Source organism: Tiliqua scincoides, chromosome 1 (assembly GCF_035046505.1).
Source record: "Tiliqua scincoides isolate rTilSci1 chromosome 1, rTilSci1.hap2, whole genome shotgun sequence".
In the NCBI taxonomy this organism is placed as follows: domain Eukaryota; kingdom Metazoa; phylum Chordata; class Lepidosauria; order Squamata; family Scincidae; genus Tiliqua; species Tiliqua scincoides.
Genome location: NC_089821.1, coordinates 215,345,582 through 215,368,567, shown reverse-complemented (window position 1 = coordinate 215,368,567; position 22,986 = coordinate 215,345,582). Strand labels below are relative to the sequence as shown.

General features: G+C 41.4%; 1 protein-coding gene across 3 annotated transcripts in view; it reads right to left on the bottom strand.

Annotated features, from left to right (window-relative positions):
* Positions 1 to 6,746: 6,746 nt before the first annotated feature.
* The window catches only part of MTHFD1L (methylenetetrahydrofolate dehydrogenase (NADP+ dependent) 1 like), a 134,937-nt gene continuing 118,697 nt past the window's right edge, over positions 6,747 to 22,986 (bottom strand). For all 3 annotated transcript variants that reach the window (XM_066611295.1, XM_066611297.1, XM_066611296.1), the window contains 2 exons: positions 9,963 to 10,070; positions 6,747 to 7,838 (listed from right to left, as the gene is read on the bottom strand). In XM_066611295.1, coding sequence (XP_066467392.1) covers positions 9,981 to 10,070 — 90 coding nt within the window. In that variant the 3' untranslated portion in view covers positions 6,747 to 7,838; positions 9,963 to 9,980. The remainder of the gene's footprint in view (positions 7,839 to 9,962; positions 10,071 to 22,986) is intronic.

The following is a 22,986-nucleotide window of genomic DNA, read 5'->3' as shown; positions in this document are numbered from 1 at the left end:
CAAGAAGCTGAGCTCCTGCCATTTGCAAGTTTGTGTAAATATAGGGAAATAAATGTTCCAGCATCTTTTTTCTGCTGTGTTTTCTGTCAACGACATGTAGTGGAGGCAGGTGAAGTCTGGTTCACATAGCTAAGCCCCTCAAGCCTTAAGGTTATTCATTGGGCAGCCTCATTATGAAAGGTTTTTTTTTTTTTTTTTTTGCAAATAAACAAATAAAGTATGACTTGTAAATAAATAAAATATTTATTTCTAGATCACTGTTTTTAAAGATTTGTAAACCTAGGTGGGTCCCAACAGAGTGCCATTTTAAGAAGTAGATCCTGGTGCTAAAATGTTTGAGAACCACTGGACTAAAGGCCCAATTCTATCCAATTTTCCAGTGCCAGTGCAGCTGTGCCAATGGGTGCACACTGCATCCTGTGGTGGGGAGGTCGTCACAGAAGCCTCCTCAAGGTATGGGAACATTTGTTCCCTTATCTGGGGCTGCATTACGGCTGTGCTGGTGCTGGAAAGTTGGATAGGATTGGTCCCGAAAGCATTTGTGCTTGAAAGTGCATGGAAGAGGTGGACTCTGAAGAGGATTTTGAAGGAAGGAAGAGAGGAGATTTCACTCACACATTCTGGGAGAAAGGGCATGGCATTTGAGGGAGTGGCTTTCTGTAGCCCCTCTGCATGCTGTGTCTACTCTCTTTTGTAAGAGTAATTACTTAGGGACCCTTCAGAGTGCGGGGGCTCATGAAGAAATCACTGCTGCCTAGGCTATCTGTCAATAAACAGAACGTTAACTCCTCTTAAGACTTAGTTAAATAGGATACAATTCATGTTTGGACAAAAATGTGTAATCATTAACAAACAAGTCAGGAAGGCCTGCACCAAGATTGCTTGCTGAACTATAATCATGTGAGCCCATCTTTCTGTGGAACATAATTGCCTCCATCTCATCCTTCTTGTATGAGGTAGGGAGGGGAAACATCTATGGTAAAACAGCAGAAGTCTGTTGAGGTTTCAGAAAATACCAGAGGTTCTTCTTGAGCGACTGTCACCTCACCAAACAAGATCGCTTCTGAGAGGCACTTCATGCAGAAACTATGCCTGCTGAGAGACAAACAGGATAAAGACCATTTTCGTTGCAAATCATTCAACAACATGATCAGTGTGTAGTTTTGTCATTTGATTTCTTTCCTTCTCCAAAGATGTCATATTATATTGCTTTTGACCAACACCTCCTCTTTTCTCCCTGGACAAAAGTTGTTGTATGTATGGGACTGAGAGGGCCTTTTTCATTTTAAACTAATTAATATCCATTCTGTCAATAGCTGTGCACTGCGGACAGAGCCAGCACAGACCACAAGAGCGCAAGGAGGCAATTAATTTGGGTGGCTTTATGTCAATGTTATCCTGTCATTTTGGTGTCATCTGTCCAGAATCTTGCAATACAGACCCTCAGATAGTAAGCAGGATGCTTTAGCTTAGGGGGAAAACAGCATACTGGCAACATGGCAGACCCTCCTTGACTGAATATTGTAGCTATGAGGAAAGATGACAGAACTGGAGAGAAGATGCCTTGGAAAATGGCTTTTTCAAGAGAGAAAAATCATACTGGAACATAGCAGCTCTAAACTATATAGTATATGTTATGCATATACTTAAAATAATAGTGCAAGCTGGTGCAGCACAGTGGTTACGAATGTGATCTGGTTCAAATCTTTCACTAAGTAGTATTCCAGCCCAATCATATTTAAATCCCTCCTCACCGATGCAGCCGCACCACTAGAGCATGCATTGGATCCTGGGGGTGGCAGTCCTGCAGATCTCTGGATAAGGGAATGTTTGTCCCCTTGCCTAGAGGCAAGCCCTCACTGATGGGTCTACTTGAACCTGCACCAGTGATTTTGCTGACCCAAGTTCAAGAGTACCCAAGAAGGTAGACTGAGGTTAGGAAGGGGGATAGAATATGGGCAGTGCCGCTGCTGCTGCTACCAGCCCCACTGCCCCCACCCCTAACTTACCGACACTAGCGGGGGCAGCAGACTCCAGCAGTGAGGCTGTGGTACTACCACCTCTTGTGGTGTCACTCACAGAATGGCAGCCATTTCATGATAGCAGAACACTGTTCCAGTGTCATAAAACCCCCCCTTGCGCTGGCCTAGTTGGGCTTGGGCTGTGAGGCAGTTTTCATGAAGCACAGTGCTGCTTTTCCACTCACCCTGGGTCAGTGGATGCTCTCCAGGTTTAAATCCAGGCCACTTCCGTTGTTTGCAAATTTGATTTATATTTCTCTGTGATTTGTTTATAATATAATAATATACAGTATTTATATACCGCCTTTCTTGGTCTTTATTCAAGACTTTATTCAAGGCGGTTTACATAGGCAGGCTTATTAAATCCACGCAGGGATTTTTACAAATTGAAAGAAGGTTCTTTCTTTCAAGAACCACTACATTCAAGGTGTTACACTCCGATCTGGTTTAACATTCTGGCCTCCATCCTCCCACGCTCCGAGCAGATGGAACAGCTCAGCTGCAGCTTGCCGGCTGCTTCAAGGTCGCACGGTGCCGGTGGCCTCGAACTGGCGACCTTGTGGATGTTAATCTTCAGGCAAATGGAGGCTCTACCCTCTAGACCAGACCTCCTAGACCAGACTTATACCTGCCCTATAAGGTAGCTTTGATGGTGCCGTCAAGCAATCTCAGCATTTGAGATCAAGAAGTTCGGAATTTTCACAAATGGCAAGATCACAATGTTTTGTGAGTAGGTGTTTAATTTGGATAGATTGCCACTGTAATAAATTTTATGCTCTAATTTGCAACTAGAGTTAAGTGCTTCAAATGAGAGCAATTGACCCTCTGAGTCTCAGTAACTGATCTAAGGAGAAAACAGCAGCATCAGAAATGTCAAAAGATAATGTTCCTGTTTGTCTCAACTGGGATTGTCCCATAGGATTAGTTCTCAAACTTTTAGTAGCAGGACCACCTAAAAAATATTTCACTTTACCAGCCAATCAAGCATGTGGCTATAATGGTAATTGGGCAGGAGTGCTCTCCGTAAATTGCAGGTTGTTTAATCTTTGATGCACGTAGCCTACCCTGTCAGTTTCGCAGACCACCAAAAATTAAATTTGAGAATCATTGGACTAAAATGTGCTCCAAAGAGCTTCCAAAACTTTGTTTTTGACAAAGATTTTTTTCTCTTATATTGTTGACTGTCCGTTGACTGATGAGTTATTCAACTAAAAAAAGAAAAGAGCTCTAATAAATGCCTTCTAGAATTTCATTCAGGGATGTGTAACTGGAACCACAGTGCCTTAAATGGTGGTTGTGTGATGTTTTCTAGGGCAGTGTTTCTCAACATTTGTCCTCCATCACACCACAGTGGGTTCCCACTGTTCAGGATTGGGCTCTGAGTCTCCTACTGCTATTTGTTGTGCCACATTCCTGGTCTTGCTGCTAAGCAGCAGGTGTCATGTGAGTACCACCAGACACCACCTCAAGTACAACTTGTACCCGTACCACTGGTTGAGAAACACTGTACTAGGGGAATGCAAATATACATGGAACTTTATTTTTTATTAATCAACTGTTAAGACAGACATAAAACCGTCTGCTCAGCAGTGGCTATCTGTGAAGAAACAAGTGATCATTTTTGCTTGTTTTGCACTAATGACAGCTGCAGGATTCTGGCACCGCTTCAAGCTTTCTGCACAGACATATAGAGTGACCCAAGTGTAAATCTGACAAATACCAGTGTCTGGTTCAAGAAAATTTAGTGATACGTATCAGTAGCCGCCCATTTGTAAAGCGAAGCTGATCCACATTTATGCAATGGATTGGTGTTTAAACAAAGCAGAGAGAGATTGAGTGTATTTGACTTCTGGAGTTTAAAGCTTCAAAAGATAAATTCATTGCAACATCAGATTTGATTGTATGTTCACACACACACAGAGAATCCACTCCTGTAGCTAACACCACATGCAATGTGCTGATCAGGCAACATGAATAGAAAAATACCTGCTATGTTTAAAACCTACTTTTTAAAAATCATTTTTACAAGGCTTTAATATAAACACACTCTTTAAAAAGGATTTGCATCAATATTTTTAAAAAGGGTTGTAGGGAACTAATAATTTCTTAGAGTCCATTTCTGACTTGTCAAGAACAGAAGACCCCATGTTGCCATTTTGAGTATGTATGGAGGTTTTCAAAACCTGTTCACTAACCTAGTGTTCTCTGTAGGGGAAAAAAAGAAACTTTTAGAATTGGGAGGAAAAAAATCTGGAGTACTCCACTGTAATCAACTTGATCCAGAAGTGACCATCAAGGGGCAGGAGTAGTTGTGCATCCCATTGAGCCTGAATCCCTAGTATAAGTGTTCAATGTTCAGGGCTCGCTGGTGCTAATCACTGCCTTTCTCTTTCTCTTGCTGTACCCAACCAGGGGAGCCTTATTTAGAGTAGGTGATCCAGCTTAATCTATCCTTTCAGTTTGAACTGATTTATTATCACAGTCATCACACACCCACACCCTTTTACTACTTCTCAGCCTACAATCACTGGGAACACTTCAAGGCTGAACATAGGCTATTTAGGCCCAAATCCTAACCAACTTTCCAGCCCTGACGTAAATGTGCCAATGGGGCAAGTGCTGCATCCTGCAGTTGGGTGGCAGTCCCAGAGGCCTCCTCAAGGTAAGGGAATGTTTGTTCCGTTACCTCGGAGCTGTGTTGCCCTTACCTTGGTGCTGGAATGTTGGTTAGGATTGCGCCCTGAATTCCCACTGAAGTAAATTGGATTTAAGCAGTTCGCGTGCAATACTGTGGTCAAGTAGTTTGAATACTTGCATTTCCTGGGTTCTGTTGGGTGTCTGAAACTTGAGACCACTTTGCTAAGGGTTCTGAAATGCTTTCCATTATTTCTAGAAAGCAGCAAGTCCAGTTGTTCTAGTAAGACAGACCATCAATGATGAAGTTGGTGCTCCATGTGGGCCTCCTAGCTGCCTGCCCTTAACTGTAAATATAGTCTTTTGATTATACACAAAATTGAGTGAGTTGAAATATTTAGGTTCCAGCTGCTAATCTTGTTTCCAGATCTTAACTGGCAATGACTCTTCTCCTATTCTAGATCAAGGGGAGGGGAGCATAACCAAGGTGGTCAAAGGGATGTATGCAGTGCAATTCTGGACCTCTGCAATGGAATTCCCAGCACATTTACTCAGAAGTAAGCCCCTTGAGTTCAGTGGTGCTTACTCTGCAAGTAAGTGTGCACAGGCTTGCAGCCTAACAGGTAGTTTCTGAGTAGGCAAGTCATGAGTACATCTATGGCAAACACACACATTTGACTCTTGTGCTCAATTCTCTATGAAATCTTGGGAATTCTAGTTTTGTAGGATGTGGAATTTGTTTTCATAAATTTGTTGAAGGTCTTTAGTGCCGGAGTCGTAACAGTAGGCAATGACACCTGAAGTGATAGAAACGTGTGGTGCAGGCTTGATTTTCTAACCTATGTCATGCTCTGTGGATCTATGCTTCTTAAAGCGCATGTTTCTGCTGTGCTGACTGATGGAATTGCGTAAATGTCTGTGCATTCTAATATTTGTGCGCCACTTGCACCATAATAAAGCTGCCTATCTATCTTCATGAGGATTCGTTTATCACAAAATTAACAACTTGTGACTGTTAGTCAGGAAGCATAGCTGGAAATTAATCTGAATTTTCAACCAGACTTTTGTAACATTTGGCACCAGATAAAGCAATTAGCATCATTTATTTTTAAATCAGCCCTGATCAACCCATCTTTGCTTAACAATTGCCCAGAAAAATGAACGTTTTCTTTCTTCCACAAGTACTAGTGTTCTGCAGGGGGGTTCCATTCCAAGTCCCCAACTTTTGAGGAACGAGAGAAATTTTTCCCACTCATTTCCTTTACTGCCATACTAGTGCTTCTTTGTTCTCCTCTAAGCTCTTAAAGGGACATTCCTAGATATTTAGATCTTGCCGTTACTTTACTCACATGCTCCCCTTCCTAGACATGCACCAGTTACAGACCTGGCCCCATCCTAGACATAGGACTGCAATATGCTGCCCCCCCTCCCTGAGAGGAGACTTACTTCTTGTTCTGGAGCCTTGTGTGACATCCACAGGTGCGCCGAAAGCCTTCTGAGGTTTCTGGAGGGTCATTAAACAGTATTTTTGGTTTTCCAGGAGGGCCATTAAATAGTACTTCCAGTTTTACAGCCCTCCAGAGGCCTCAAAAGGCTTTTGGAGCACCTATGGGACATTTGATCCACCTTTAACATTATTGTGGGGAAAATTCTCCTTTATATGTTTGCTAAAAATCCAAGCTTTCTGATCTCTAAATGCTATCAAAATGAATGACTACTGACAAAATGAGTGTATATTCAAACTAGTCAAAGGCTTAACGAAATCATTTTTTGAGAATTTAAATTCAGCATATTTTCAGGCACCAAGCTGATTACTTGATTACCCTCCACATGTGATGTAATTGTGTGGGCTGGATTGTATGAGTATCTGACTACTAAACCAAGAAGTTCAGTATCAGCCTAGCAATAATGCAAACCATTTGTTTTCAATACAGAATAAACATTAGGAAAGAAAGACTGTGTATGCTAATATACATGCAGATAACCAGTAATTATGAGAAATGATATATCAACATAACTTGTAAAATACATATACTTGGCTTTGTAGTAGATTGTTCTGTAATGGTTGCTCCTTCAACGGAAACTTGTCAATTCAGAAAATTGGCTTTATTTTGAAAAAACAAACAAAACACAGATCTGTAACTGGCTATTGTAGCAATTCAAATGAAAGTTTTGACTATCAACATCAACTACTGACAGGACAGAGCAAGTGCATCAATCACCAGAAACTAGCATTTTTGGCTTGTCTGCAGTACACAGTTAGGTCTTCAATGTACAGATCTGAGCATTAGATTACACACATCCATTCTCATATTTCAAATGTGCAATTTAAAGTTCTGTTTCCCAAAGGGGAAAACCTGAGCATCTGAAGATTCAGATATTTATTTTTAATGTGGCAGAGTTGAAGATAAAGTTTGTTTACTTACACTGACTTTTAAAGCTTGTTGACATTTGGGATATCTAGGAGAGCTAAACACAATGGTTCAAAGCTCTGCAAGGCCAGTAACTCACTCATTTGGCAGAGTGCAACACTTGCGACAGGGAAGTGAAGAGATTTCACAGCTGTTTGGCCACAGAGGAAAAGTCAGGCTTATTCTCAACTTCTACAAATTCCTGGGCTGTTTCTTCAAATCAGATTCTACATTTGAGTCTTGGCTCTTTTCTCCAAATGGGTCCAATGTAACCTTGACTGAAAACTTAGATATTTCTAGCTAACTTTGTATGCTGCTACAGCTATTGAACGTAAGATACTGCACTTTCCAAAGCAGCAAACTTCATCATCAAGCAACATTATTCTTTGCGACTTCTAAATAGCTACAGGTGAGGGACAGAGTTTGACTTTATGGCTCAAACAGAGAATATAAATCTTAAAGTGTAGAAAATGCCCCCTTTCACTTCATGGCACTTCACATGCCTCCCTCAAGAGTAAATAATGTGCAGGCAAAGGCAAACTTTGCCAAGCATTCTTTTTTACAGTCAGCTTAACTTAGCTCATCCTGAACTTTGGTGGTTCTGTATTAGGCTATTTCTCATTCTAATTATCATTTGTTCTAAAAAAAGTCTGCAGAGTTGTGTGTGTGTTGTGTTTTCATCTATCCCAGGATTCTTCCAGGGATGTTTACAGGCATTCTTCAAATTCATACGCCAGGATACATGATAACTGTAGCTTGTATTTTCAGTTGTCTGAAAAATGGAAACAAAAAATATTTTAACCTTCCCTTTTCATTGTTTCCTGTTTTCACAAACAGGAATGAAATTTGGCATTCTAAAAAAATATATGTCAGACTGCATCTTGGAACCTTGGAAGTATCTTGTTCCAGATTCCCCCCTGCCCTGGACAGAATCTTGGAAGTAGTTGGCTTGAGAATAAAAAAACCAGATGTAGACTGTCAACCATTATTTGCTTTTAAGACGGATGGTGTTAGGGGTTGCCCAAGATAGGCTGTGGCCCATGACCATCAGAAGGCACACAACATTGCCTGCCTTAACCAATACTCCTGTCCCTTTGCTGGGCCTGGTCCACCCATCTCCCTCCCTGCACTGCACAGTGCATCACATCACTTACCCGTTCCAGTGGGCACTGCTCCTTATGCTCTTGCCAGCAGGAAGGAGTAGACCTTCCTGTCAGTGCTGCAAACACATGCACTGTCACAATGTGCTTTATGGCATGTTTGCAACAGCACATGTTAGTGGAGCATGTGCTCTGCTGGCATAAGGATTGGGCCATAAGTTATGTCTCTGTCAATCTCTCCATGCTACTTTGCCCAGAGCACTGAAAACGAGGCAGGGCTCAAATGCAAACAAAACCTTTACTGAAAGACAGCAGCAGTCCAGTTTATGAACGACAGTATGAAGAAGAGATTTTTATCATCAGGTCTGTGGGATGCTCATGCACAGTTCAATATAGGTAGGCTCACCCTGATCAGTAAGATTGGCCCAGTCATTCATCACCCAGTCCTAATAACTAGCTAGAACCTTCTGACAACTTTTTTCTAATTATCTGTATGCCATCTATGCATGTAATTCAGAACCACTAAAGTAAATGGTAGTTTTGCAGTTGTCTTTAATAGGATGTAATTGTATTCCTGGGATCTTTTAAAAATAATCCAGAGTACCTTGTATGGAAAGTATTCACTTTATTTTTTAAAATATTTGCTGCATTTTCTGGAAAAACCAGTCAATATTTTGTGTTTCATCAAACCAAAGCTCAGAAACACACAGGCTATGACAGGCACATTCCCTCTCATGTTCTTCCAAGCTTCTTGTTAACAACAAAAAAATCAAGTACATTTTCCAGGTTGATAAAGTAGTCTGGATAAAAAATTCCTGCAAAAGCACTTCGGCTATCTTTATAAGAGAAACTGGACTATAGATAAGATTATGGTACAAAGGGGGAAAAAACTGGATGTCTCTGGCTAGCCCCCTTAAACATCGGCTGAAATTACTGTGATATCATGTAATGTTCTAACTTGCAGATGGGCAAGATGCCAACAACTGAAAAGCTTTGAAGGAAGTGAAATATTTCAGTTTGACTCTTAAGGATATTCTTGTAAAAACGAAGGACAGGAGTGTGTGTTCTGTTGACAGAAAGGGGAAGGGCAGAGTTGGCACATACAGTGGTGGGATGCTCCTTGAAAAGAAGGCTCCCACCCTATTCTAGTAGCAGACACTGTATACTCTTTGGCAAGCAGGGAAGACAAAAAGTCAAAAGTGTGAACAGTGTCCAAGGAAAGACTAAAGAGGAGGATTTGCTAGAAAGATTGTTGTTAATAGTACTATGGTTGGAAACAAGAAGGAAACAAGATGGTGGAGAACATGACAGACAGGAAGGACAGTCTGCTCATGGAAGAGTATATAATCCAAGGAATTTGAAAAAGGAAAATTGTAAATTAAAAAGTCCTTGAGGGAGATAACTGTCGACTACGTTTCACACCAGCCGGCCAGCTCTTTGGCTGTAGGTCCCTCTTTTGAGATTTCCCCAGAGTGATGAAACTAGACAACACAGTAAGGCAGGGATAAGATAAGTCTCTGTCAGTTCAAATTATGCACATAGAAGCATTTATTTTTGTTTGGTAGGAGGTGATCTACATTAATAGCAGACAGTGTTTCCTTACATTTAACTCAATATATTAACTAATTGAAGAGTTGAGTGAAAATCATGTGATATCTGCAAAGCAAAGAAACAAATCTGCCTGCATTCTACAAACTGATTTTTAAATCCAGAAAATCCATTACCACTGCCAAGAGCAAGAAGCAAAACAGTGAGCCTTACGGGACTCTTTAGTATTTAAAACCACCTTCGCTCACCTGATTTTGTATCTGTCTTCAAAACAATCCTTTGACTTGCTCTGTTTCAGGGTCCAGGTCAATATCATAGAAGCAAGGCCTCGTAGGCAATCCTGGCATTGTGCTCATCTAGGGGGAACAATGAACTGGAAGTTACAGTCCTGCAATTGTAAGCTGATAACCACACTGTGCATATATACCCATGATGAAGTGAAAGACCATATTGTTCTTCAAGGACCCATAATTTCAAATGCTTTTAAAAGAAAAAGAAAAAATCAAACCATCTGCTACTCCAATCCCTTTTGCTAAACCTTAAAATGGACTCATTTGTGGCTCAGATTGTTTGCAAATGTACAGAAAAAATTATTCTGAAAAAAAAACCATAATGCTCGATACTGTAAGACTTTAGAAAATTATACATGCTTGAAGAATATAGCAAAGGAATGTAAATAGTTACCAATGGACTGAAGTCATTGCTTTGCATTGCTGTACTAATGGACAAGCCCTATGGTTGGTACTGAACTCCTCCAGCTCATTTTTTTTAATGCCATTTCTCATTGCCTGGATGTTCTTAGTACCCCCACACAAGCATTTATAACAGAAAATATTCATTCCCTTTGAAATAAACTTACAACAATAATTAATGATGCTACTACTGCTAATGTTTTGATAAAAGTTAATAATTACTGTGAATATATTGTGATTTGGGCCTGACTCTACTGAGTAGTGCTTCTGAGTAGTGCTTCTCTCCAAAAGAGCGTAAATCATCTGAGGTTGGAAGGCCCGATTCAGTTTTCTGTAATGTATATGTTCTTACATTAATGATCCACTAAAATGAACATAGGTGTTCTGAATAATAATGTGTTTACAGAGCTGTATGCAATGCTGAGCAACCTCTGCTATCCTAAGGCTGCAATCCTGTGTACAGTACAACAAAACCTGGGAGTAAGTGCCATTATACTTTGTGGGATTTGCTTCTGCACACAAATGTGTTCAGGATTACACTACAGGTATGCCCCAGTATCCGCTGGGGTTCTGTTCTGGACTCCCTCATGGAAACCTGAAACCGTGGATACTGGGGGTGCCTTTTAAAAAGACAGGGGAATGTTTAAAAAATCTTGCTAAAACAAGATTTTTAAAAAATGTTCCCCTATCTTTATAAGAGGCATGGTATCCATGGATAACTGAAACTGTAAATACCGAATCCATGGATACTGGGGCATGCCGATACACAGTGGAAGGAACGAAGAAAGAAGGGCAACTGACAAACTGCTGCTTTCATAATTCTTTCTGTCATGACATTTTGTCAACTTACAGCATCAGTGAAGTTCAGTTACAACATTGATCTTGCTGGTCCTATGGCACTCTTGCAAACAAGTGATCCGTTTATCAGCTTTCCCTCCTACCCCCACTTACGTTTTTTCAAGATGGGATTGGAACTCTCTTTGTTGATATCTCTTCTAACTCCATTCTGATAAAAGCGGAGTGAGAAGCAAGCCTCACCTCCGCACCCTTTGTTGCAAAGCACAAATTGGTACTGACATGATTGCAATTACTTTACTGTACCAAAAGCCAAGTCCTCAGAGAAGTGAGGCCGCAATGTCTTGTCTAACAACTTGCCAATACCTTTTATAACAGAATGTATGTTTTCCAGAAGCATGAATTTTTCTTTGGCACAAACAAGAGCTCTACCAGGCCTCCTCCAACAACACACACATTTCTCTAAAGAAAAACCTGCTGAAGCTGGGCAGTATTTTGTTCAGGTCAAAGAATCCATGAGGGATGAAGGTGTAAATGTTGAGAGAGTAAAAGGCTTAAGGGGAAAAGCACACAACAATAGCACTTGAAAGAGGATATGATGTGTAGGTCTTTATTTGCAAATACCAGAAGCCGCCATGCTGGACTGCTTAGTTGTAACAGAAAATATAGACATGGATAATGGCAAAGTTGATCCATCTAGCTTTCTAGATGCAGATGCAGTTTAACATCAGATCCTTAAGATGGTAAAATCAATATGAGACATGGTGCTCACCTATTTTTAACACTGGCTGATGCACTATGAAAGGAACATTGCTAAAGCTATGCAGAAGAAAAGCAATTACTGTACAGTATGAGAGAGAAGTATGATTGAACTAGATTTTAGCAACACAATGTGACTCAAAAGAAGCAGAGGAAATATATCTGTTTATTTTTCAAAGAAAGATAGTTATCCCCAAGACAGAATTTATGGTCATAAGTGACCTTTACAAGCTTCCTGCTCCCCCACAAGAAAAAAGATCCCCAAACCTCAGATTGAAAAAACAGATGCCAAAAGCTGGCAAGATGGGGTTGCCTTGGAAGAGAACCAACATTTAAGAAACTCTAATAATGTCAGGCTGTGAGACAACATTCTTTTCCAGAAATGATCAAAATGTCTAAACAATTCTTGAGACATAATTTCAGTGTATTCATTTGGTGCGTCAAAACAAAATACATGGTTTATGGAAGCAATGTAACAGTTTTAAACCAGTGGTTTTTTTTTAAAGACAGTTTAATAAAGATTTGCTTACATTAGGGTAAAAATAAAGTGTTACTTCACAGGCCAACTTAGTGAAAACAGTCTGCTTAACAATGGTTTGTTGCATCATGAATGCATCGGGATCATGAACTCAGAGCCAGTATACTTCCCTCCTCTCATCTCAGGAGCAGAGGAATTCTGGTTAAGTAAACTACATTCAAACCCTGGGATAGCAGTTTAACCTGAATTTGTATCTTGGTTTTGTAAACCTTGGCTCCTGGATTCAGATGACATGATATAGAGTAGATGCATATGCAGGCATTCCCCCCCCCCATATTCATGGATCTGGTATCCACAGTTTCAGTTATCCACTGTTCTCTGCCCCATTACCTTTTACAAGACACTACAAGAGGATCGTGATATGTGGGTAAGCAGCCTGAACACTTGGAGGACACAGAATGTTAACAGGAAGCAGGAACTGTTCTGCTTCCTGTTCTGTGTTCTCCTAGTGTGCAGGCTGCCTGCCTGCATTTCGTGATCCTCTTGTAGTGTCTGTAAAAAGGAAGAAACATGACTGTTGATAAAGTTAAAACTGAAGGTAATGGGGTTGGGGGCGCAGGGGCAGGAAAGACCATGGAGCACTGCACCTATAATGTTCTCCCATTCCAATGGTTTTCATCTCTGGGGGGGGGGGGATCTGGAACATATCCCCCTTGGATACGGGAGGACGCCTGTACTTACATACGCATGCAGGACTTTCTGACATTGCAATGCATGTGCAGAAATTATGTGTGCTTAAGTGTTTTGCCAAGTTCTAATTCCAGAACAGTTTTCCCGTCATTAGTTTGTATCACCAGCTGTACAATGATAGGTGGAGAGACTCCCCATCTCTTTCATTTATTAGTCTGTTCATATGCAGAAAACAATTTGTCCTTTTAGTCACAACTCTTCAGTTTGCACAATCACATTTAGCATGTCTTCAGTCTCTATAAAAATTATTCCCCTAAACATTCTTCTAATAAAATATAATTGGACCACATTTTCTTCTAAACAACCAAACAAAATGGTTTCAAAACAGCCAGAAGAGAAAATATGTGCCAATGTGATTCCAACCAGTGTACAGAACGTGCACCTTGGAGATCTCTGTTCACATCTCAGTTCCGCTGTGAACTTTCTGGGTGGCCTAAAATAAGCCGTTCTCTAAAGCTCAGCTCCCCTATCACTTAAACAGCAATAGTAGCTATCTATCTACTTCACAGGGGTATTTGAGAGACAAAAGGCCATACATAACTGTCTACACTGAGGTCTGATCAGTAAGGGAAGTTCTGCCCTTTAGAACCGAACAAGAAACAGACAAAAAATGAAGATAACCCAAAGCACAGGAGAACTTGGTGGTAAGGAGCAGTTGACTTACTGCAGCAACTACTGGCAGAACCAGAAAAGCACTGGATTTTGAGTACAATTCTGTTCCCCTCCCATCTACCTTGAGGGCTATTGTGGGAATGAGTTTGGGAGCTGGTGACCATCCTTTCTGTGTTGATATCTGAGAGCACTTGGGCAAGGCAGCACTGCAGCCCCAGCACTGGGGCAGAAACATACCATAATTCAAATCTGCAGCACCCAGAGACCAAGTGGCACTGGAGGAGAGGCCTGTGCCATCCCACAGAAGGAGCTCTGGCCACTGCAGAACCCTGGTAAGTGCCAGGCAAAGTGGGAGGGTGGCAGGGGGCAGAGGGAGACATTTCTGGGCAGGGGGAGGGGGGAAAGGGGAAGGGACAGGCTCAGGAGGGGGGTGGCATGGTGCATTGTTTAACTATTTTTCCTATATTCCTTGGCCTCTATTTCGTGAAGCCAGAAATGCCTCCCTAGTATTTGTATTGGCAACCTTCAGTCTCGAAAGACTATGGTATCGCGCTCTGAAAGGTGGTTCTGGCACAGCGTCTAGTGTGGCTGAAAAGGCCAATCCGGGAGTGACAATCCCTTCCACACCGGGAGCAAGTGCAGTCTGTCCCTGGTCTGTCTCCCTGGCTATGGGCCTTCCTTCTTTGCCTCTTTGCCTCAGATTGTTGGCCAAGTGTCTCTTCAAACTGGGAAAGGCCATGCTGCACAGCCTGCCTCCAAGCGGGCCGCTCAGAGGCCAGGGTTTCCCACTTGTTGAGGTCCATCCCTAAGGCCTTCAGATCCCTCTTGCAGATGTCCTTGTATCGCAGCTGTGGTCTACCTGTAGGGCACTTCCCTGCCTCACTAGTATGCTGCCTCCCTAGTATGCATCCACAATTGGGTGAAAGAAAATCCTCTTTACCACTGCCTATTCAATATGTTAAAATTGAACTTGTCACCTGAGGTTGCTTTCCTGCAAACAAGTTAATTGGGTTTAAATCACATTTGCTTTGAAGTTCTATCTCTGCAATTAAGAAAATATGATCAATATTTTTAGAACCATATAATAAGCCAATCCAATCCAATATAATAAGCCAAGCTTCACATATACTTGTGAAGGACGATGAATCCACTTTTAAAAAATCAAAATGAGTTCATTTCTGCTGAAACATTTTTGACATAGAAAGCTTTCTACAATTTCACAATTTAGCAAGTGAAGAATCTTCTAAAGTTCAGCTTGCCTCCTCATACTTCGCCCCCCCATGACCTCAAGTAAATTAAAGCTTTCCATCATGACAGAATCTCAAAAAATAAGCAGCTCAAGAGTTTAAGAAATTCTGCAGCATATTTAAGGAGAATGATGCCATCAACCTATGAAAGTATTTTCCCACAGAAGGCATCCAAGAAAGTTCTCAGCTTCTCCTAGAACTTAACTCTCTCTGTATATTGCTGGCAAATATGCAGGGACATAGCCAGCCAGCATGCTCAATCATAGCTCATTTGTGTGACTCTTCAATAGATGTCTTTAGGCTGGGGAGAGAATAATATTTTGATGCCAGCTTCTGTTACATATTTCAGTTTTTGTACTTAAAAGTACCATGTAGCAGTAAATAACTAACAGACTGGGAGAAAACACTTGTAGGATCTTTAGCACATAGTAGTTCTCATTTAGAGAACAATCCTTAAACCGCTTTCTGCAATAAGACCATTCTACACTAGGAGACATTTTAACGGAGCGGGGAGGGGAATCCTCTGAAATCAAATTATTTACTTGGAATTTACTGCGGTGGTGCAGCAGCTCTTCATGCCACAGCCACCCTACACTAATACTGTATAAAAAAGATCAACTTTAATTTTCTTCATTACAGTATTTTTGTCTGCTGTTACTTTTTAAAAAAATGTATACTTCATTAAAAGTGACTGGCTGATTGGTTGCTAAACTGGTGGATTGTGACCCACCAGCCAGGGAAGGACTTTCTCCAGCCTCTTTAAGGAGCGGGGAGGAGGGAAAGGCAGCAACATTATCCCCAGGATCATGCTGGTGCCAGGGACAGGACGGTTTTTTAAAATGCTGCCAGTGCTAGAGTCCTGGGGGCCCTCTGCAGGGCTCCCCAAGCCTTCGTAATTGTGGGGAGAAAAAAGAAAACTTCAGGCTTTCATTGCCAAACCGGAAATGCCCCCCTTTCCTCTTTTTCCCCCCAATTACAGATGCTTGGAGAGCCCTGCCAAGGGCTCCCAAGATCCCCTAGGACTCCAGTGCTGGCTGGAGGTAAGTAAAAAATACCTCTTTCCTGTCCCTGGCAGCAGTGTGGTTGTGGGGATCGTGTTGCTGCAGAACCCCTGCCTCAGCAATTACTTATGTGGTTCCTTGCTCCTAAGGAGGACTTTGGGCACCACTGCTGTAGCTCATTTCATCCCAAACTCATGGGGTGAGGTGCAATGGTTTAGAATAAATGTATAAAAACTAAAAATGGAATTTAAAAATATCCCCAAAACATACAAAGTTCTATTAAGGTGGAATTCTATAAATACGTGGGAGTAAGTACCACTGAACTCAATGGATCTTATCCCTGAAAAGTCACATATAGATCGCACAGTTAGAATGCTAGTCTCTGCATATTTACTCAGACATAAGCTCCATTATACTCAGTAGAACTATCCCATGGAAATCTGCACAGAATTTATAGCCTTAATTTAAAAGGATCTATATGCTGTCTCTCAAGCAGCTCTTGGGCAAGATAATGGCCTTCCTAGACATTAACATGTGCCTCTAGGCAAATTTCTTAGTTTGCTTCCTGCTGATTCTGTTTGCTTCTTCTCAGTTAAGGTCTCTGAAAAAAGTTTCACAGGCAGCACCTGAACATTCTTGCTACAAGGAGGTCCCAGAGCTCCATTCCCCCAGCTTCTCCTCCACTAAAGCCCTGTTTAGAAATGAGTTTAAGTTTATGGGTCTATTTGTTTCCAAAATGAAAACTAACCCTCTTATAATTTACTTTTTTCCTCAAGGGAAAAAGACTGTAGACAGTCCTTAGATCTTCTGTTGGAAGACACACACAGAGAGGGGGCATATATTTTTTGGTTGCCATTTTGCTTTCTAGATATATGAAACAAAAGGCATTTTGTGGACAAGAAAATACCTCACCAGTTTTAAAAACTGGAGTGAGATTCTTGTAATTCCGTTGTGGCAGGACTTTGTTCATCCATGTACATTCTCCACCAACACATACCGTAATTCAGACATCTGATACCTACACATGAACACACACCTCTAATTTGTGAGGCTTAACTCTGCAAAATCAATACAGTGCATACCCATGATAAATCTGTTTCACAGCACTGTTCCACTGGATTCTGACATAACACTTCATTTTGAGTTATCCTTTCAGTAGCTTGCAAGTTTATAATGAAGCAGAGAAGCAGCAATATTTCAGGGAGCAAACAAGCAAGTTTACAGGAAACACACACATATCCATGCCAGTAAATGCCATGTGATTCAACCAAAAGATTCAGAACACAGAGATGGCACTCAGCTCATCCTCTGGTTAAAGCTTACAGCAAGGTAATGTGTAGCTGTTGCTTTGGCAAGCAGAAGAGTAATGTTCGCTTTAGTTGTGGAAGCGTCTGAGGTTTTCAGTACTGCTAATAAATGCAACATGGGTACTGACTCATTTGTCCACTCACTTTATGAATACAATGTTTACACTATTCCACCACCAGCGTGCACTGTTGCAAACATGCCATAAGGCACATTTGCGGGCCCTAGTGCTGGATTGGGCCCGCAAATGGACAGCTCAGGATTGGGCTGTGAAGCTCCACAGGACAGGCATAATTCTATAAGATACTAGTGTGTTCCCATTTAAGAAAAAAATTGTGATTATGAGATCAATACATTGAATATGGCATGCTGTGTAAAGTTAATATACTCAGGTTTTCCTTTCATGTGAGTTATACAGATTTGCTGGTTTAGTTATTAGAAGTCTGAACTCCAGCCGCACCATTGAAGTGGTTTCAAGGCCGCCAATGGTATATGGAGCACAATTAAAAGCATTCATTTCTCCCCACTTTTTGTCTTTTTGAGGTCTGGCAGAGTATGAGAAAAGACAGTCTCCATTTGAAAGGAGATGACTGAATTTATAAAGCAATGGGGAGCAAACATTTGGAAATACGGCACATAATTTTTTTAATGATTGCAAACATTTTTACTAGCACAAACAGCAGAAGACAGGGTACTGTTTTATGCACAAGAGGTTGTCATGCACTGAAGACAAAATTGGATGCAGTGTTAGTACAGTTGGGAACAGCCAGGAGTGAGTTTTGCACAAGCTTCATTTTTCATTTTCGCACATACAAAGTTTGACAAATGTTAAGTACACCCAGGTGGTCATGTAACTGCAACCGCCATGTGGACTGAACTGTTTTGGGTATCCTTGCTCTTGGACACTTCCTGCATTTGTAGTTGAGTGCTACAGCATCCATTAGAGCAGTGCAACTGACAATCACGTCTTGGCACTGCGGAGCGGTGCCGAAGCCCTACTATTCTGGTGCAAAGTGACCCATTTTGGTACTGTGACTCTGCAGAGCTTTGAGCCAGGCAATCGCTTTTGCTGCTGATTACCCCAGGAGGCTCAGCGCCCCAATTTCCTGGCAGAAGCAGTTGCCTGATGTGAAGTTCTGCATAATCATGGCATGAAAACGGGTTAATTAGCACCGGAATGGTAAAGCTCTGGATCCACTGCACCCAGATGAGATTGTTGGGCACAACAGATCTGGCCATGGACTGGAGTTTGGAGGCCCCTCCATTAGAGCTCTCAAAAAACTTTAGATGAAGATTTCCAATGTGTGAATTGCATACTGAACCTGGCTAAATAAAATATTTGTTTAATTGATTTGATCACTGGAGATGGGAACATAGCTCAGGGTTGAACTTTGGGTTTGCTTGCAAAAGGTCTTGGGTTCAATTGCTTGCATCTTGAGGTGGGGCAGAGAAAGACTCCTGGCTGAAACCTTTAGGGGCAGCTGTCAGTCTATACTGAGCTAGATAGTCTGACCAACAGTCTGATAGGACCAACAGTCTGACTCAAGTTGCGGAAAGCTTCGTATATTCATGAGCTGATAGAGGGCATTCAAATAATTGCTTTGAGTTCATCAAGGTGGTTCATTAAGCAGCAACAATAAACTTTCCCCACGTGTTTTTCCATGTAATGCCTTTTTACTTGGTAGATTGAAAAACTGAAAGCGAATCCTATATGACCCATCTTCAAATATATGATTTATGCTTATATGATTTTAAAATACAAATAATTTGTTCAATTAAAAATTGTGTGCGTGCATCTATTGTTTATATTTTAAATTCTCACTGCTTGCACACCCTAGACAAAACAGATTAACATAGTGAAACTTAAAATTGTTTTGATTCTTTTCTGCTATATAGTAATGAAACATATGTGTTTTTTTTGTGTTTTTTTTGCTTTTTTGACTATGTTTCTGTAAGTCAACAGGTTAATTTGTACTCCTGTAACTTGAAATTTATCCATATTTCACCTTTTGTGTGTGTTGGTCACATGCCTTCTGGGGTCAACATTAATATTGCAATAAGTTATTTATCTCCTTTACCAAACAGATAGCTATAATTTCCTGCACAATGGAGGAGAAGATTGGAACAAATGTGTGTGTTTGGATAGCTGTGCAATACATTCCTTTTGTATTTTCCCTGCACTAGATTTGTAATGGGAGCTCTCTCTCAAAATTCAATTAAATGGAAGCTAATAAAAATCAATGAACTTAGCTTTTTGATAGCAGAATGCAGCATCTCCTGGAAGACATACCTTATTCAATGGAACATAGCACAGTCGAAGCCATACGACGAGTGCACTCCTCTTGGGCTCCCCCCCCTACGGTTGACTGAAGGCCCTCCCTCACACTGCCTTTGTGATGCAGCAGCCACTGCAGGACAGCTCCTTCAGTGCCACAAAGGTGAAGCCAGAAGCTCTGGGTCATGCCGGAAGAATCTTCAGTGTGGCTTCTGTCCTGTCCCAACATTGCATCACTTTCTGGAGGGGGCTATGCTGCCATGGGGACTCCTCCCACAGGAACCAAGTTTGCTGAAGGCTCCTGAGCAGCAGGGGAAGAAGTATAATATGGACAACTCGTTCAATGAAAGTAGTCTAAGAAGGGAGGGGGTTAGTTTTGTGGAAGAAGGCTAAACAGTTACTATTTTTTGCAGCAGAGAACGTGAGAACAAGTGTATTCATGGTAATACCACAACTGCTAACTGGAGGTGTTTGCAGGCTCTGAAGAAGAAATTTTTTTACAGGTAGGACAGAATGAGACATACCAAAGTACTACCACTCAAAAGGATGGGAAATATGTTCAAATATCTCTTTTGATGAATTCTGTATGAAGCTAGACTTAAATCCTCCATGTTCCTAAAACAGTCCTACAACTCCTGCCATTCTTAACTAATGCTAGGTCAAAATGGAGGTACAACTTGTTGACATTTTCACTCCCGCAAAATTAGTTTCACCCTGCTACAGTTGTTGCAGTGGTTCCTGAAACACATTAGATTGTTTGCAGAAGGGAAGATGCTCGGGTGAGAAGAATGCCATTGCCATTCCCAAAGCAACTGGACCCAGGCTCCCCAACGTGGGGATGTGCATCTAAGGGCACAAACCTAACCAACTTTCCAGCACTGGCATAGCTGTGCCAGTTGGGCATGTGCTGCATTCTGTAGCCAGGGGGGCAGTCACGGAGGCCTCCTCAAGGTAAGGCAATGTTTGTTCCCTTACCTCAGAGATGCATCGTCCTTATGTCGGTGCTGGACAGTTGGTTAGGATTGCAGCCAAAGTGTGCATATCATGGAAGGTAATGCAGTGCCAATGACAGGTATACTTAGATCTGTGGCTGACACATTCAAACATACCCTACATGGCATTACTTTCGAAAGGGTGCACATTTGAATATGCACTGTAATGCAGGAGAATTTTTTTTTCTCAGCAATAGGGCTGAGCTCTTTTATCACCTCCATGCCCACAAGTAGCAGCAGCAAATCAGAAAATGACTGAATAGGCATGGGGAAATAATGATGCACAATGTAAAGCAGAAAGGATTTGCAAGCGTTTTCATGTTGTCTGAAATGGCAACTTTAACAACAAAAAACATTCAATTTTTCTAAAACTGGGCACATCCTACCCTTAACCTATCCTGATGTAACAAGGGATATTGTCAAATATCTCTGTAGTTCTGAGTAAAGGTGTACCGTGGTATCCACGGGGGTTCCGGATCCCCCCACAGATACTTGATACCGTGGACGCCTGCCCCTCCGCACCCTGCTATGCAATTCAATCCTACCAGGGGAAGGGATGAAATTCTTGCTTAAACTAGGTTGCTATGAACTTAGCAGCTCACAGCAACCTTGAGGCTGCCTCCTGGCAGCCTGGTCTCTTCTAAATAACTAGCTGGAGGTTAACAGGAAGCAGACTTTACTGCTCCTTCTTACATTCTCCAGCAAGCCAATTAGGTTCTTTAAGCTCTCACCCAGTCGAAACGTTTTTTAAAGCAGAAGATCATGAGGATCTTCTGCTTTAAAGAGAACTTGGAGCACACTCCAATGCTTGTGTACTCAGAAGTAAGTCCCATTATCTTCAATGGTGCTTATCCTCAGGGAAGCATGCATAGGATTGCAGCCTAAGCCCAGTAAAAGGTCCCTTTAAAGCAGAAGATCCTCATGATCTTCTGCTTTAAAGGGACATTTTTGCTGGGATAGGTTCTTAGAGAAGCTAATTGGCTGCAGGAGGGGGTGCAGAGCCCCTGCTCCCCCCACTGTGAGCTCATTAGGTCCTTTAAGAACTTACCCCAGTTTAAAACTTCCTTGAAGGAGAAGGATGCCTCCCTTAAGTCTTGCACTTTAAGGGAAAAAAGTTAGTCAGAGGATAAGAGGGAGTGGTTAAGGTCTGCTTCCTTATTTAGAAGAGATTTACTAGAAGGCTACTTATTTAGACCAGGTGTCTAGCCTGGAAGGTTGTTTAAGCAAGTTTAAGCAAGACCTAGTTTAAGCATGAATTTCATCCCTTCCTCTGGTAAAGTTTGAATTGCGTGGGGAATGGACACCTCCACGGATAAGCGAAACCATGGATACAGAATCTGTGGTTACCGGGGCATGCTTGTATCTGCGAATAAAAGACTACACCTGGCCACACTGACTTAACAATGTAGCATGACTACAGCAGGAAGTATCAAATGATTTTAGGAGTCATTTGATTACCTACTCAGGAAAACAAAATATGTTATTACAAACAAGGAGAATTAACATTTTGCAACAGTCATCTTGTAAAGGACAAACATGCATCAATGTGAAGGTTTTACAGCAAACAGAAGGGGCCAAATGGGATAGATAATTGTGGGTACATTGAGTACAGAATTTTGGGATTCCTGGTTATTGTTCAGTGACTTTCTTAACTCTAGCCTAAACAAGCATACGTCTTTCCCATAATCTCCTTGTGAGAACATGCATTCTTAACCCCTTTTCATCATTGTTACTCTGTTCCAAAACCATTTTGTTTTCACCATCTTTAAAAAAAAAAATGCCATGACCATTACAGCACAATGCATCATCTGATACTTCAAGGAAATGAAAGTCAACTGACAAATTGGAATGTAACCTAGCATGTGTTTGCTGTAAACATTCCATTCACTTTCCTCCAAATATCTCATGACTCAAAGTTTTCACAGATAAAACTACTTCTGAAAAAGCAAACCTCTGAAAAATGGTGCTCTGAATGCTTTTTCAAATAGGTGCTTTCTTGCATTCTGGACAACTCTGGAGTCTGAAAGTATTTCTTTCTGATGTACTCAGTGTTCTTTTCTTTTGTTTCTCTCAGCACATCTTACGGTAAAAGCAGCTTCCAAATGCCACTTATCTGTCAGGCTTTATTTTCACAGAGGCTATCTGGCTATTAGTATATGTAGCTCTGTCCCCAGGAGGGAAATCAGGGGGCAGAACAGAAAAAGCATTCAATTTCTCCGCAAAGGATTTCTATGCAATCTGCAGAAATCCTTTGCTTTGTGGTAAGTGGTCACAGGCCGATCTCATGTCAGTGTTACACATGTTGAGCACTGTTGTGGCCCAAGACTGTTGTTGCCGTCTTAAGACTTATTCCTGATTATATTTGG